This window comes from Lynx rufus, unplaced genomic scaffold (genome assembly GCF_022079265.1).
Source record: "Lynx rufus isolate CCGP_SWC_20201006 ecotype Redwood Valley unplaced genomic scaffold, mLynRuf1.p SCAF_10, whole genome shotgun sequence".
Lineage (NCBI taxonomy): Eukaryota > Metazoa > Chordata > Mammalia > Carnivora > Felidae > Lynx > Lynx rufus.
Window position 1 is genome coordinate 73,430,038 of NW_025814824.1, and position 17,684 is coordinate 73,447,721.

The 17,684-nt window shown below is 42.2% G+C and overlaps 2 protein-coding genes across 4 annotated transcripts in view; one reads left to right on the forward strand and one right to left on the reverse strand.

Annotated features, from left to right (window-relative positions):
* Positions 1 to 5,313, reverse strand: part of FKBP15 (FKBP prolyl isomerase family member 15) — a 57,236-nt gene extending 51,923 nt beyond the window's left edge. For all 3 annotated transcript variants that reach the window (XM_047068133.1, XM_047068124.1, XM_047068115.1), the window contains exon 1: positions 5,208 to 5,313. In XM_047068133.1, the coding sequence (XP_046924089.1) occupies positions 5,208 to 5,260 (53 nt within the window). In that variant the 5' untranslated portion in view covers positions 5,261 to 5,313. The remainder of the gene's footprint in view (positions 1 to 5,207) is intronic.
* Positions 5,314 to 5,333: 20 nt separating this feature from the next.
* The window catches only part of SLC31A1 (solute carrier family 31 member 1), a 41,786-nt gene continuing 29,435 nt past the window's right edge, over positions 5,334 to 17,684 (forward strand). Inside the window, exons 1-2 of the mRNA XM_047096834.1 lie at positions 5,334 to 5,348; positions 5,588 to 5,697. Of these exons, the coding sequence (XP_046952790.1) occupies positions 5,334 to 5,348; positions 5,588 to 5,697 (125 nt within the window). The remainder of the gene's footprint in view (positions 5,349 to 5,587; positions 5,698 to 17,684) is intronic.

Genomic DNA, 17,684 nt, shown 5'->3' on the forward strand with positions numbered 1-17,684 from the left:
GGTTATGATCTCAGGGTTCGTGGGTTCAAGTCCCATGTCGGGCTCTGCGCTGTTAGCATGGAACCTGCTTGGGGTTCTCTCTTCCTCTCTGCCCTTCCCCCACCTTTCTGTCTCAAGAATAAATAAATAAACTTTAAAAAATATATATTTAAAATGTAATTTGAACTCAGATACCCCTGTAAGGGAGAAAGCATGCTCAATCAGGGCACAAACTGACCTGTAACTATAAAATGCTATTAGTATAAATACAAAAATATAGAACTAAAAAAGGTCTCAAAGATCACCTAGGGCAAGCCTAATATTTAATAGACTGGGGTATGGAGAACCAAAGACGAGAAGTGATTTGTCTAAGGTTACAGTCCTCACTGGGGGCAGAATCAACATTAGAATCTAGACGTTTCTGTATCCTTTACAGAACCTAAAATACTTTCTGATAATCAAGTTCCATATTTATCTTTTTTTATGCATTTTTTAAATGTTTATTTATTTTTGAGAGAGTACAAGCAGGGGAGGGGCAGAGAGAGAGGGAGCCACAGACTCTGAAGCAGGCTCCAGGCTCTGAGCTGTCAGCACAGAATTCAATGTGGAGCTCGAACTCACAAACCGCAAGATCATGACCTGAGCCAACGTTGGATGCTTAACCAATGGAGCCACCCAGGTGCCCCTAGATTTCTCTTTTTTCTACCTCTACACTGGTGACTTCTCATTACTATGCTAATCAGATTTGCCTACATATACCTTTTATATAGTCTAAAACATGTATTACATAAAAACAAGTATTTACGTAACTGGCCTCTTAAAAATGCTTTGTGATTATTACTGGATTGGTTTTATTCCACTACTAAACTGGGAGTTTCCTAGGGGCAAGAATTGTGCCTTATTCCTGTCTGTATTGGATGAAGAGAAGTACCATACACTTAAGCAGACACACATTTCTTCATTTCAAAGTCACCATGGTAGGAAAAGAGCCAAAAAAAAAAAAAAAAAAAAAAAAAAAAAAGGGCAAGCTTCCTGATTACTACTTCTAGGTTAAGCGTGGGTTTGAAGAGGCCTGGAAACTGGAACATAGATTATCAATCATCTTGACAGCCATCCAAGACACTAATGCTCCCGCTTCTACCAGGCCTGAATATCCTAAATGGAATCAAGGCAAGTCAAAATACATGAAAATTAATAAGCAAGTATATTTACAGCAAATTACAGTTATAAGAGGAAGTGGAAAGCAACTGCAACACCCACTGTCATATGTTCTATTTCCTCAGGAAAAAACAAAGAAGGAATAGATAAATCAGAGACTGCTGGGAAAACTTATGATATTCTCAATCTTAAATTTGATTTGGTTTTTCTGGTTATTACTGAGAATAAAAATAAGTTATATGTACAACTTTGTTTACTAAGTCTTTTATCATTCAGTTAGCTGCTGTCTACGTTTAAGAACATAGATAAATGCCCAGAACTAAAATGTTTCATGTCCTTGATGGGCCTACTCAGAAAAGCAGCACAGCTGAGCCACCAAGAACAATCTCCGGCCAGCAATCTGGAAAAGAGCACATGACTGTTTTTATCCTGTCATTTTCAGTCAGTAGCAGACTGCTCGCTGCATAAAAGTTGGGAGCTCTAACATTCGTTTATAGACTTCTCCCCAATATTTTCACCTAGTGAAGAATGTGAATTTAAAGTATCTCTTACAGGGGCACCTGGCTGGCTCAGTTGGTAGAGCATGTGACTCTTGATCTCGGGGTCAGGAGTTTGAGCCCCACTTTGGGTGTAAAGATTACTTAAAAATAAAATCTTAAGGGCACCTGGGTGGCTCAGTTGGTTGAGTGTCCGACTTCGGCTCAGGCCATGATCTCACAGCTCATGGGTTCGAGCGCCGCATCGGGCTCTGTGCTGACAGCTCGGAGCCTGGAGCCTGCTTCACATTCTGTGTCTCCCTCGCTCTCTGCCCCTCCCCCACTCACACCCTGTCTCTCTCTCCTTCAAAAATAAATAAGCATTTAAAAAAATAGGGGCGCCTGGGTGGCGCAGTCGGTTAAGCGTCCAACTTCAGCCAGGTCACGATCTCGCGGTCCGTGAGTTCGAGCCCCGCGTCGGGCTCTGGGCTGATGGCTCAGAGCCTGGAGCCTGTTTCCGATTCTGTGTCTCCCTCTCTCTCTGCCCCTCCCCCGTTCATGCTCTGTCTCTCTCTGTCCCAAAAATAAATAAACGTTGAAAAAAAAAATTTTTTTTTTAAAAATAATAAAATTTTAAAAAAATAAAATATTAAAAAAAACTTTTTTTAAATACTGATTCAAAAGGCTCTTTCCCTCTTTTAAAAAATATATCCTTACTAGTTTTTTTATCCACTTATTCTAGGTTTGGGAGATGTTTGTTACAGTCTTCTTTATTAATGTGTCTATTTGTCCTTTTATATCTTGTAGTTTTGCTTTATGGAAGTTGCTGCTCTACTACAAGAAGCCCTCAGCTTACACAGTTCCTACATGCAGCATCTTCAGTTAGTATGTCTTAATTAAACTAATACCCGTCCCTCAACAGCACAGTGCAAATTTCACTTATAAAGGTATATTAACTGTAAGTAAATGCATAAAGTGCAAACTTTGCAGCTAGCTCTTCAGTCCACAGATCACTACACGACAGACACACGTATGATCAGTGACCAAGAGTGTCATTTCTTTCAGTCTGTTGGTGATTGGATATTGCACACCTGTTTTCCAGTTCAAGAGACAGAGAGCAAAGCATGTGCTTGTGCGGTCTTGTCTCCCAGTGATAAGCTTATGTGACATTTTACAAAAATAGATACTCAAAAGGGGGAATTGGCCAACAAAGATAAAAGTGCAGCACAGAAACTAACGTGATAATGCTGGAAGTGAAATTTGGGTCATATATAAATGAAGTTATAGAAGAAATGTAAACTGAGGAATTGATACCACTGCTGTTTGAGAGACTCTAGATATAGAGTCAGAGGAATTTAATGAAGGCAAACATCAATATAAATAAGTGGTTATGACAAATGTCCTAGAAGAAATGACAAGGCAAAAAACTTCACATTAAAGGAACTCTTACAAGTATTTTACAACATTGAAAACACAAAGGATAAAATATCAGAAGCTGATCCAAACTTAGAAATATGACAACTTCCCAAAACAGAAAAAATGCTCACTCCATATCATAAGTTATACAAAGAGAAGGCAAGCACTTGACTTTTTTTCTTGATAAGTTTTTTTTTAAAAAGAAATAAAACACTAAATCTCAATGTACCAACAGTTTGTTTCAACCAAAAATTTTAAGGGCTGTGAAACAATTATAATCTTTCCCATTGATTATTAAGCTTGCTTTGTACAGTTTCAGCTTGCATGGCCATATTTACAGCAACTCACTACCATGCAAAGTTAAGTTCTCCCTATATTTAGTTCTGATTTCCCTACATGCTTACCGGCCCATTATTGTCTTAAGTGGTATCTTGTTGTGATTTTGATTTGCATTTCCCTAACAACTAATGATGTTGAGCATCTTCTTACATAAGAAGATGTTATTGTCAATTTGTACATCTTCTTTGGAGAAGTATCTGTTCAAATCTTTTGCTCTTTTAAATTGGGTTCATCTTGTTATTTTTTAACTGGATCTAATTGCTAGCTCATCTAATGGTTTTTTTTGTTTGTTTTAAATAGGTGAGTTAGGCCTAAATCAAAAAGCTGACTATGTCAACAGCAACTGGCTGGACTATGTAGAAATTTTAGTGTTTTAGGTAGAATAGGGAAAAAGGAACCAAAGCATTGCTTAACTCTTTTTTTTTTTTTAATGTTTATTTATTTTGAGAGAAAGAGAGAGAGATGGACAGAGCGTGAGCAGGGAAGGGGCACAGAGGGAGAAACAGATTCTGAAGCAAGTTCCAGGATCCTAGCTGTCAGCAGAGCCTGATGCAGGGCTTGAACTCACGGACCATGAGATCATGACATGAGCCGAACTTGGACGCTTAACCAACTGAGCCACCTAGGCGCCCCTCAAAGCATTGCTTAACTCTTAAAATAACTGAGGAACTGAAAGAACCCAAAGTGGAACTCAGTGGATGTGGGCCATCCAAAGTGAAAGCAGGGTGGAATGGGGTGGTGAGGGTGAAGAAAGGACTTGAGCAGGTAATACAAATTCAGTCACAGTGTAAGTCAAAAGATCCTATGGAAGACCAAGACAGCCAGAGTCATTTTATGGTCATTCTTGCACTGAACTCTCCAACAGGAGTAGAAGCATCTTGAGAGCAGGCACAGACGCTTAATCTGTTAGTAGTCAGTAAGATGAGGGGTGTATGTTGATGTATTCATCATTCTCTGTACATTCTTAAATTTGTTAAACATGTGTTTAAAAAAGGCTCTTCAAGGATCAGGACTGGCAGCTCACTTTCAAAGGTCAAGCAGTCTACTGACACAACCTGAGGGAAAAGGCTAAACTGATTATCAGAACAGACAAAATCCTGCCACGTGAAGACTTGTGCCCCAGGCTAACAGACACAATGACTGGGGACAGGGAATAGCAACCGCAGTCTCTTATACTGGTTTTAAGCTCTAGAGTGCAATTTCACAACTATCATTCATTCAACAGGCACTGACGGAGCACACACTACGTACAGCGCTGAGCGCTAGACCCAGATGAACGACCTAAGCAGTCCCTGTTCCGTCAGGGTTCATAATCTAATAGGTTCGGTGTTGCAAGGATGGAGGTAATCAGCCTAGCTGTGGGAATAAGGAAGAGAAAGCAATGCATTCTGCTTGGGTCTGTAGCGAAAGGACCAAAAGGTGCCGTCTGAGCTGGGCCTTGAAGGATGCTGCAGCTGACCCAGAAGGGCCAATTCTGAAGTGTCACTGCCTTGTCCCCGGGGAACAGAAAGTGTCATATCGACCTCAACTGACTCCTATAAAAACCCTGAGGCAGATGTTCTCATCAGTAATCCATTTCACAGAAGGAGAAACTGACCCACAAAGCAAAAGGCGAACCCTAGGGCCATATTGAGTGCCAGGGGACATGCCGGGTCCAGAATCGAGGTGGACAGATACAGCGCAGTTTCGAACTCTGCCGGGATTCTGAAACCTGTAGAGCACCGGAATGTGGCAGGGGTCTGGACCCGGAAGTAGGGAAGAAGTCTGAGAGCGACCCCTCCAACCATTTGCCCGGTTCTCTCAGCCACGCCCTCGGTCCCACGCTTCTCAGTCACTCACCCGCCGCTAGGCGAGAGGAAGTCGGTGTCGTCTTCGTCTCCCGCACCGAACATCGCGGTGCCTTTCACCCAGCCGCAGGGGGGAAGTCGGAAGGTTTTCGGGGCCTTTCCCCGCTGACGTCGTGAAATGCCGCGGCGGCGTGCTGCTTTCCGGCAGGACGAACTCTCGCACGGTTGATCGGCTGGGAGGGGCCTAGGGTCTGGAGAAGGTGGGGGAAAGGCAAATGGGAGGGCCTCGCAGGCACGCGCGCCCGTGACGTAAAGCTTCTCCAGCCTGCAGAGGCGGTGAAATTCGCGGGAGCTCCAAAATCCTGCGCAGGGATTGGCCAACGAGGCAGGGGGCGGGGCAGGGGCAGGAATCCGCGGCCTTGGTGGCTGTAGTGGACACGTCGAGCCGGGCATAAGTGGAGGGGGCTTCCGAAGAGTCGTGCGTTTGGTGACTGGTTAAGGTTCCAAGAGGGAGGTGCCGGTGGCAAGACTGGATCTGGAAGGTAAGCAACCCCCCCCCCCCCCCGCCCTCTCCCACCTTTGGCACAGGAACAGCCCTTTCGCCTCCGGGACAAGGACCCTCCATGCGACTCTAATCCGCTCTGCGAAAGGAGAAAGGGCCCGAGACTGGCAGACTGGAGAACTGCGCTTTCGGTCAGGCCCCACAGTGACATAGGGAGAGTGACCTTGGGGCAGGGTGTTCGGTGCCTCACTTTCCCCGTCTATAAAATGGGCTTGACGTCCCTATCGCTTGTGCCCTGTGGCCGACCTCACTGTTTATTCAACGGGCTATTTGTCCACTAATTCCATGTGCCGGCTGGTCAAGAAGCTTTTAGACCTCAGAGGTCATCGAATTCAATCCCAGTCCCTTCATAATCCCAGAATTTGCAATAGGGAAACGGAGTAATAAGCCCTTGGATGACTAGTCCTAGGTCACACAGAGTAAAGGGCAGGCAGACTGGGGCTGGATCCCTCCTCCTCTCTTGGTTCAGGAGTTAGCAAGCTGATGGGTGAGCAAGAACCCTATCAGGTTTTAAGCACTGTGCACCTTTACGGAGTGCTCATTGCTGGACTGAGGCATACATCTTTAGAGAATTCCCCTCTCGATGCAAGTGAGGTGCAGAAGAGCTGGGATATTCTGGGGGTGAGTGTTGGAAAGGAGAAAACTTTAGAAGCACAAAAATCCCAGTCCCAGTCTTGGTCTGGGTTTTACTTCGTCTTCTTGCCACAGACCTAAGTCAACATCAGTTGTTGGGGACTTCTCTTTCTTCAGTTTCCACCTTCTCTGTATCTTATGTAAGTGTTTCTTTGACTAACCTGGTAGAGTTACTGAAACCATCTCTGGGTAGGCCTGATTTAGCCAAGGTGTAGATGAGCAGATAATGTAGCGTCCGTTTCTTAAACAGTTTTTTTAAGTTTATTCTGAGAGAGAGAGCGCAGGAGGGACAAAGAGAATCCCAAGCAGGCTCCACACTGTCAGCACAAAGCCCAATGCAGGGCTGAAACTCAAGAACTGAGATATGACCTGGGCCAATACCAACAGTCAGACGCTTAACTGACTGAGCCACCCAGATGCCTCTGTAGCATAGCATCCGTTTCCATAGATCTCTTTCACTCAGGGCTTCTCCCGAACAGTTTAGTATAACAGGTGTCCCTTACCTGAAAGTTTAGTCTGTTAACATGATACTGAAGTGAAGTGATTGATAGTGATTCATCTCCTAGAGAACTTCCCACCTCTTGGTACTTCCCTGGTTCTGCTTCTTATTATAGTTTGTGTACTTGTACTAAAGTGTGAACTCCTCAAGGGCAGGGACAGTTTTATTCATCTTGAGGTCACCTGTGCCACAGAGTACTGTACCCTCTTGGCAATAATGGTTTCTTATTCTTTGTTACAGTGAGTAATGGAATTCATCCTTGTTCCCGTTCCTTAACTTATGCTCTTAGGATTTTTTGCACGTGGGACCCAGTGAGCCCAGCAATGACTCTTGCCTTCCAGAAAGATAGATATGTTGTACTAGCTATGAACAGTCAGGGTTGCTTCGTCTCTTTTGGTAATTGAAGATGATTTTACTATTGTTTAAAGCTCTAGGGGAGGGGAAAGAGGGAAATAGCTAGAAATATTATGTGTTACTAATTTTTGTTAGGATTCCTTTGTTAAACTGAGGGATGGGGCTGTGGTCTGCTTCCTGTGTTTATTTTAAAGATTAAGATGGTTAAAGCAGTGAAGGCTGACAGTGTGAAAACAATGATGCCACTAAAAGCTAAGCACTAGAACTGGAACCCTTTGCCATAGCTCTGTTTAGAATATGAACTTGGCTATCTCTCAGGGAAAGAAAGAATGAAATGCATAAGTAATTTACATAGCTCTTCTAATTCCTCTTCCTCGTACTGATCATTGTCATTCCACCACTGAAACATCAGAATAGTGTTTTATTTCTTTTTCAATGTTTATTTATTTTGAGAGAGAAAGAAAGATGGCTAGTGGGGGAGGGCAGAAGGAGAAGAATCCAGATATCAAGAGTCAGAAGCTCAAACCAACTGGGCCACCCAGGCACCCTTGAATAGTGCTTTTAAAAAATGCTAAAGGATTGGGACACCTGGGTGACTCAGTCGGTTGAGCAGCTGACTTCAGCTCAAGTCATGATCTCACTGTTTGTGAGTTTGAGCCCTGCATCCTGCTCACAGCCGTCTGAGGAGCCCACTTTGAATCCTCTGTCTCCCTCTCTATCTCTCTGCCCCTCCCCAACTCACACGCACTAGTTCTCCCTGTCTCTTAAAAATAAACATTTTTTTTTAATGCTAAAGGATCATTTGAGTGCTTATCTTGAATTCTTGAGTTGGGAATGTTTTCATGCAGGGTATTTAAGTAGCCTTTTTAGATAGGCAGGAACATAAAATCTGGATCAACATTTTTGAGACACCACAAACATGCATGCCTAGGTCACCATTGTGGGAACACAGCTGCTAGTTCTGATCAGCAGTATGAGAAAGGGGAAGATAATGGTAAGGCGTCCTCAGTAAGATTGGGTACACTAAAAAGCCACTGTCTTCCTGTACTGGAATATTGGACCAGGAATCAAGAAACCTGAATTCCCATCCCAGCCCTTCTAACTCACTCTGAGCTTGGGCCAGACTCCCTAAACACTTTGGGAGTGAATTAGACCCTGACATCTATTAAGTACTGTTGAGGATGCAGAGGTAAGTAAAGCACAACCCTCATCTCAAGTGTGAATTAAGCATTTTTGTTTGTTTTAAGTACACAGTTTTTAGGTGTATTTATAAAATGGATTGACCCCTGAAGATTAGCTAGGAAGTGGCAATTTTAACAATTCCTTTCAAATTCTCAGTAATTTTGCCATAGAGATGATAATTCTTGTATATAAGCACACCCATACTAGTCTACTAGTGAATGCATTGTAAATATTAAACTATAAAAACTATTAATGTTTAAAGTTATAACCAGGTTTGGGGCGCCTGGGTGGCGCAGTCGGTTAAGCGTCCGACTTCAGCTCAGGTCACGATCTCGCGGTCCGTGAGTTCGAGCCCCGCGTCAGGCTCTGGGCTGATGGCTCAGAGCCTGGAGCCTGTTTCCGATTCTGTGTCTCCCTCTCTCTCTGCCCCTCCCCCGTTCATGCTCTCTCTCTGTCCCAAAAATAAATAAACGTTGAAAAAATAAATAAATAAATAAATAAATAAATAAATAAATAAATAAATAGAAAAAAAAGAAAAAAAATAAAAGTTATAACCAGGTTAGATCATAGATGTGGTGACAGTGATATGAATTGAATATAGGTTTGGGGGAGTTGGTATAGTGTTCTTTCTGTTCAGTCACTGAAAACGGAAGAATGTCAGAACCCAATTCAAGAAATATCTGAAAACCTTCTATGTGTAAGGCCCTGTGCTGGGTATTGGCAAGGAATAGGAAAACGAATAAGTCATTGCCCTCAAAGTGCTTATGGTTGAATAGCGGGGATAATTGAAGTATACAAATAATTTAGAAGACATAGCGAAGTAAGTCCCATAAGTAGAAATTAATTATTGTGGGATTTCAAAGGAAGAAGAGATCATATCTGGTTTGGTGGAGTTTGTGGGTCTAGATAATGGCCTTTGAAGATGACTGGGGTGGTTCCTAGTGAAATGAGGAAGCAAGGTTTTCCAGGTTGAGGGGGTGGCTTTGGCAAAAGCAAAAAGGCAGGAAAGAAGGCACGAATTTCTTTTTCTTTCTTTCTTTTTCTCTTTCTTTCCTTTTTTTTAAAAATTTTTTTCATGTTTATTTATTTATTTTGAGAGACTGAGCATAAGCAGGGAAGGGTCAGAGAGAGAGAGAGAGAGTCCCAAGCTCTGTCAGTGCAGGCTCGATCTCGAACCTAGAAGTCACAAATTTCTTATGGGACAAGAGTTGCCCTTTTATCTGACGCAGTTAGGGCCAATAGTTGGCCAACAACAAAAATAAGTTAAAACAAAGAATCATTCAGATATTAGTTACACACAGATCTTAAACATTTAATTTTGACTTAAAGCATAAACATCTTTTTGCCATTCTTTAAAATAAGCTGTTTCCGGGCTGACAGTGCGTTACCTGCTTGGGATTCTCTCTGCCCCTCCTGTGCACACCTGCTTGTACATGCCCTCTCTTTCTCTCAAAATAAGTAAATAAATAAAAAAGAATAAGGCTTTTCTTGGGACACCTGGATGGCTCAGCCCATAGAGCACCCAACTCTTGATCTCAGGATCATGAGTTCAAGCCCCTCATTGTGCGTGGACCCTACTTAAGAAAACAATAACAACAACAGAAACATTTAATAGTTTTCATAAAATAAGCCTTTTCTTAGGGCGTGGGTCCCAGAGATCTGCAAACTACAGCATGGCGGCCAAATCTTGTCCTAGCCCTCTGTTTCTGTAAATAGTTTCATTGGAACACAGCCATGCTTATTTGTTGCCATATTATCTATGGCTACTTTGACTTACAAAGTACAGTTGTCTGTATCTGTGTGACTCATCTTTATCTAGTCTTTGCAAAGCTTTCAACTTGGTTTTCATAGAAGTAACTACCAGAGAGTCTATGTAGTATAGTAGCTAAACTCTTAATGTCTGGAGCCAAATTGTTTCGCCATTTATTAGTTATGCAGTCCTTGAGCAAGTTGCTTGGTTTTCTCCTTTGGAAAAAAGGGACAGTGACAGTATCCAGTCTCTAGGGATCTTGTGAAGATTGTATGAGTCAATTCATGTGGAGCACTTAGAACAGCATCTGGTAGGTAGTAAGAAAATATTAGCTGCTGCTGTTGTTTTCCTCTCCTCACTTACATTTAATTGCTTTACATAATACTTTATTAAATTATATTCTTATAACAGTAAACACAATTGGCATAAGTTGATTTCTTTTTTTTTTGTTAATGTTTATTTATTTTTGGACAGAGTATGCTCACATGCCAGTGGCGGAGGGACAGAGAGAGGGAGACAGAGAATCTGAAGCAGGCTCGAGTCTCTGAGCTGTCAGTGCAGAGCCCGAGACAGCCGGATGCAGGCTCCAACCCACCCACTGTGAGATCATGACCAGAGCTGAAGCCGGATGCTTAACTGACCTACCCAAGGCCCCCAGTTGATTCATTAACAAACATACCTGACACTTTTGATAAGCACACAAATTCCTTAAGGGAATCCCATGATATTAGAAAATAGCCAAGGGGCACATGGGTGGCTCAGTTAAGCATCTGACTTCAGCTCAGGTCATGATCTGGTGGTTCGTGAGCAGAGCCTGGAGCCCGGTTAGGATTCCATGTCTCCCTCTCTGTCTCCCCCTCCCCCGCTCATGCTCTGTCTCTCTCTCCTTCGAAAATAAATAAACATTAAAAAATTAAAACAAAAAAAGAAAGAAAAGAAAATAGCCTGGTTACTGTGTTATTTAAATTGGTTAAGAGAATTCTGCGAGGATGGTTTGCTAAGAGTATAAGACAGCAGGAGCGCCTGGGTGGCTCAATCGGTTGAGTGTCCAACTTCGACTCAGGTCATGATCTCACAGTATGTGTGTTCGAACCCCGCGTCGGGCTCTGTGCTGATAGCTCAGAGCCTGGAGCCTGCTTCACATTCTGTGTCTCCCTCTCTCTCTGCCCCTCCCCCACTCATATTCTGTCTGTCTCTTCTTCAAAAATAAACATTAAAAAATTTTCAAAAAATACTGTAGGACAGCAGAACACATCAGGAAGTAGTGGATTAAGATTGAAAAGGAGAGCAGGGCCATATTTGTTTAATACTTTGAAGGCCAAGAGGATAAGTTTGTATTTAGCCATGTGGGAAATGGGATTATTTATCCTACATGACATGAGTTATATGAAAAAATTCAAGTGGTTTAAGAGTATATGATGTAAAAAGTAAAATTCTCTCTAGCTGTGCCCCATGTGAGTATCCACTTCATTTTTCTAACAGTCCTGGAACGTGGAGTTGACCCGAGGACTGAATGAGATAAGGCATGGTAAACACTACTTGGGGCATGGGTATTAGCTGTTAAAAACCTCAGCCCAGTTTTTCCTCGGATTATAATCTCAGTTTTGAATGAGAAAAATAAAGGTTCTAGACTGTAAATAAAACTAAATGCTCTAAAGGGAACAATTTTGCCACACTCCTAGGAGTCTCTGAGCCTTGTTCTTTGCCTCTCCTGGTTCTGGTTTGGCTCTGCTGTTGATCCCTTTTTGAAGTGCTACAAAACAGAAGAAGATGGCATAATTATCACTGGAAAAACAAGTGTTTACAATGGCAAGATGACTTGAACTAGTGGAAGATGTCAGATAAATCAGTGACCAGGCATCCCCCAGATAACTGCCATTTAAGGTTGGCAAGCCAGGCACGATTGGGGGATGGGGAGGGAGAAGGGAGGGCAGGTTGATGATGCTGGCACTCCCACAGGCAGCTTTTAGCATAATAAAGCCACTTTAAAAATCAGAAGTTTTTTGTAGATCATGACTAAGTATGAGAAGTCATCAAAAGTGTGATACTGAATACTTTAAAATGAGCCTTTTATGCCAAAAGAAATCTTACAGTAAGGACTGGGAAGGAAATGCTTTTGAAGTTCCATTGCTTTGAGTGATATCATTTCAGATTTAGGTGACCTTCCCAAGCAGAGGAGGGGCCCATCCTTAGGAATGCAAAGCCCTGCAGAGAAGGAAACCTTTGAGAAGGGTCCACCCTACCTCTTTTCCTTTTACACAAAGGCCCTAGGCTTCTGTACACAACCTGCTTTTGTAGGCTGAGGACATTATGCAATACAGTATACTGAGATGGAAACCTGCATTCCAGAAGTAAATGGATAAATGGTTTGGAGGGAATCTCTATCGAGAGCAGAACTCTAGCGACCAGTGACACGTTAAAGGACCTTTTTTGTTAGTCAGGTTGAGTCTTTTCTCTAAATAGGTAGTAGAGGTGCTGTGAAAAATGTGCTGTTTACACAATTTTGAAGCAGTTTAAGAGCACCTGGAACTTAGTCTTTTGGTTTACAAAATAAAAGGCAAAGGAATGCTAAGTATACCCCCACCCCCACCCTGTTCCTCTCTCCTTCCTTTTTTCTTCCTCCTACCTTTTCTGATGGCTTTTTATCAGCTCCCACACAGCCCTTTGCATGATCTATATCTTAGTACAGCTTCTACTGTTTTTTATTGTTTGTATGTATTTCTTCTCCAACAGACTGGACTTCTTGAGTATAAGAGTTTACCACAGTACCATCACTCAATAGGTACACAATATACTTAATGAATGAATGAATGAGTGAGTTCCTCAGGGTCACACATATAGTAAGTCCCAAGAGCCAGATCTAGAACCCAGGTCTTCTGATTCCTAGCCCAGTACTTTTTCTACCACACCATGCAACCTCAATCTGAGGTAATAAACAACTTTTCTCTTTCTGGTTTACATTCTCTCAGTGCATTTTCATTAAATCATCCTTTATTAATTAAAGGGAGGGAGGAGTAAAGTAGTAGCAGTTAAAATGCTTTCTAGTTTCTGCTTCACACCAAATTTATTCCCAATATTCTTCAGAGGCAAACCAAAAACATGATCTAGATGATTAAAATCCTCTGTAATATAACCGAAGGAAAATTTAGGGGTGCCCGTCTGGCTCAGTCAGTAGAACATAGGACTCTTGATCTCAGGGTCATGAGTTCAAGCCCCACATTGGGTGGGAAGCCTACTTAAAAAGAAAAAAAGGAAAATTTAAGCAAGGGGGACCTTGGGCTTTGATTATAACAGGAAGGCAATTAAAGCAATGCTTTGCCAATGTATGTTTATCTGACTAGCTTGTGTTCTTTTTTATCTTATTTTATTTTTTTAAGTTTATTTACTTTGAGAGAGAGAGAGAGAGTCTTCAAGTAGGGGAGGTACAGAGAGAAAGGGAGAGAGAATCCCAAGCAAGCTGCATGCTCAGGGCTGAGCCCAATGCAGGGTTCAGTCCCACCACCGGGAGATCATGACCTGAGCCGATATCAAGAGTCAGATCCTCAACCCACTGAGCCACCAGTTACAACCTAGCTTGTGTTCTTTAAATCAAACTGTAAGGGACTGTATACATTTTTCTTAATGTTTATTTATTTTTGAGAGAGAGAGAGAACGTAAGCAGAGGAGGGGCAGAGAGAGGGGGACAGAGGATCTGAAGCGCCGGCTCTGCACTGATAGCAGTGAGCCCAATGTGGGGCTTGAACTCACGAACCATAAGATCGTGACCTGAGCCAAAGTTGGGCGCTCAACCGACTGAGCCACCCAGGTGCCCCAAGAGGCTATATACTTTAAGTGACGTGGAAGTGAGCCGTATGTGTGATTTGGACATCTCCTTTCAGAGTTTTTGTCATCTAATGAGTAAGCAAGCTATTACTAATAGGATTTCATCCTTACTATAACTTAGAATTAAAAGTATTTTGACATATTTTATTTGATCCTCCCAACCCTATGAGTTGATGGAGTGTAGGTATTTTTATATCCATTTTGCAATAAACTAGTATTTGTTGGCTTGAGTGATTTGCTTAATGTCATGTGGCTAACGTATGGCGCATGTGTCTGTAGCCCGGGGCCACTTGTGTCTAGTCCAGTGTTTTTGCTACTTTTACCACACTCTCTGTAAAACACTGTAATCTATGTAAATCATAGTAAAGCACTTGTGGTCAGCACGTTGGAAATGTGTCAAGACTACACAAGGATCCAGTAAGAGAAGTATGAAAGGGTGCATCTTGTGCTTGCTGGATTTCAGGATATGGCTTAGCCAACAACAAAGGGTATCTGAGAAATGGAGTATAGTAGCTGGGAGATCCACTCCCCATTGGACTTAGGCCCTTGTATCGTTGCATAACTAAAAGACCTTTTCAGTTTGTTTGCTTGACATATCAAATTTAAGTTGTCCTATTCAGACCAGGTAAATAAAAGCTTTGCCAAAGGCCTTTGTGAAAAATGTTGTACACTTGATCTTCTATGTACAGAAAGGTGAGAGTGGGCCATAGAAACAGGAGCTTCTATGTTATTTGTCACTAAAGCAGGATATGTAAAGCTCAGAAATCCCTCCTGCTTAGCTGCTTCCCATCTGAAGAACCATCTGAAGAAATGAGAGGGTCGGGGTAAGTGGTTAGACCGCTGTTACAGAAGCCTTATGTGAGAAGTATTACAGATTCAGTTGAATAAAGAGTATATTAGCGTTATTGTTTACTAATGTGGGCCTCGGTTTCTCCATCTGTAAAATAAGGGAGTTGGACTTGATAATTTTTTAATAGGAAATATATTCACATGGTTGACAATTCAAAATGTATAAAAGGATATTAGTGAAAAACGCTCCTTCTGCTCTTTACCCACATCTGACCAGTTCCCCTCCTAGGGACCTAGTTACCACTTTCTTGTACCCTGATAGTATAGATGTTTACAAATAATATGTATATACTTTTTAAGTTTATTTATTTATTTTGAGAGAAAGAGCAGGGGTGGGGGAGGGTCAGAGAGAGAGAGGAAGAGAGAATCCCAAGCAGGCGTCCCCCTGTCAGTGTAAAACCCAAGGTGGGGCTCCGTCTCACAAACCATGAGATCATGACCTGAGCCAAAACCAAGAGTCAGACACTTAACTGACTGAGCCACCCAGGCACCCCAAGAGCTTCCTCATTGTTTATGGCTGCAAAGTATTCTATTTTATGGAAATATGATTATTTATTTATTTAATCGGTGCCCAATCAATGAACATTTACGTTGTATTTTTTTTTTAATTTTTTTTAATGTTTTATGTTAGAGAAAAAGAGACAGAGCGAGCAGGGGAGGGGAGCAGAGATGGAGACATAATCTGAAGCTGGCTCCAGGCTCAGAGCTGTTGTCGGCACACATCCTGATGGGGGGTTCAAACTCACAAACAATGAGGTCATGACCTGAGCCGAAGTCAGACTCTTAACTGACCGAGCCACCCTGGCACCCCTATTTACATTGTATTTTCAATATTTTGCTATCACAGTCCTCTGACAGATAACTTTGTTCCTATAACAGTTGACATATGTTTCAATGTATCTTTAGGATATATACAGCTGACCCTTGAACATGGTAGGTTTGAACTATATGAGTCCACTTACAGGTGGATTTTTTTATAGTACTGATCTGTAAATGTATTTTCCCTTCTTTATGATTTTCTTAATAAAACTTTGTTTTCTCTAGTTTACTTTATTGTAAGGATACAGTACATAATGTATATAAGATATAAAACATATTAATGGACTATGTTATCAGTAAGGTTTTCGGTCAACAGTAGGCTATTAGTAGTTAAGTTTGGGGGGAATCAAAAGTTATACACAGATTTTCACCTGCTTGTGGGTCGACGCCCCAACCCCTGTGTTCTTCAAGGGTCAACTTGAAGTGCTGGCTCAAAGGGTATGTACATCAGACTGATAATTAAACACTCTCCTAGTTCTGGCATTCTATGAGATTTTAATTGAAAATGAACAGTAAAAGAGATGAGAAGGTATCGTTTTCTTGGAACATCTTAATTTTTTTTTTTAATGTTTATTTTTGAGAGAGAGTGCGAGCAGGAGGGGGGCAGGGAGAGGAGACACAGAATCTGAAGCAGGCTCCAGGCTCTGAGCTGTGAGCACAGAACCCAATGTGGGGCTTGAACTCACGAGCCATGAGATCACGACTGGAGCCAAAGTCAGACGCTTAACCAACTGAGCCACCCAAGCGCCCAGACATCTTAATTTTTAATCTCTTTTTATTCAGAGACTACATCTCAAATAAAGGCCAAGTATGCAACGTTACCAAAATGATGTTGAATTGCAAACTTGACAAAAGTCACCTACTACATTACAGTCCTATAGATTTCTCTAGTGCTGTTCAGTGTGCTATTACTCAGAAGTTAATTTGTAAGGTCAATGTTATAAACTCAGGACAAAAGAGAACTATTGCCTAACTACTTTTACCAGTACTTACGATGGGGTTTTGGAGTGGTGGGGTTTTGGACCTACCATCCAAGAAAGAATTCTGGGGACCTCTTTGGTGCAAAAAAGGTGATTTTATTAAAACACCTAGGGGCGCCTGGGTGGCTCAGTCCGTTAAGCGTCCAACTTCAGCTCAGGTCATGATCTTGCAGTCCCTGAGTTACAGCCCTGGGTGGGGCCCTGTGCTGACGGCTCAGAGCCTGGAGCCTGCTTAGGATTCTGTCTTTCTGTCTCTCTGTCTCTCTGCCCCTCCCCCGCTTATGCTCTGTCTCTCTCACTCACAAAAATAAATAAATGTTTAAAAAAATTTTTTTTAAAAACCCAAAACACCGGGACAGGACCCCTGGGAAGAAAGAGCTGCTGGGGTTGTGAGGAGTGACTGCTTATGTACTATGGAGTTGGAGGAGGTAAAGGCCAAAGGGAGGTCTCCAGAAGGGCTTTTTTTTTCCCCCCAGAAGGAGTTTCATATGCTAAACAGGACTCAAAGAAGCCAGAGGCCTTACTATTATCAAGCTGAGGTTGTTCTTCCTCTAGTAAGGCATTAACAATATGACTGTAGGGGGTTCCTGGAGAAATGTTATACTCTGTGTTTACCTCAAGTATTTGTCAATGGACTGCAGGTTATAAGGAAATTTAATTTTATCTGCCATTTCCTTCTTGGCTTTGTTCCCTTCATCACTATAGAGGGGAGGGTGATATTAAGGAATCTAGGAAACTGAGTCTGTAGGTTTCTGGAGATTAGGCTATTGATAAGATTGCCTTTTCCTTGTAATTTACTAAGATATTTGTAAACTGAAGGATACCCCTGTCCTGCATGACTGTGATCTCTATCGGTTAGCCATTTGTTTTCTTTCCTTCCCTTTGTTCTTGGGCAGCCAGGGGTGCCTGAGGAGTGTCCTATATATCCCACCTGGGGTGGGAGTGGGACGGTTGTTAAGCTTGTGCTTTGCCCTCAGCTGACCTTATGCTCCCTCATCACCTCATAGAGGATTCAGAAGATTAGCTGTTTATGACAGTCTATGTAGGGAATGAAAGTAGAAAGATAAAGGAGAGCCTAA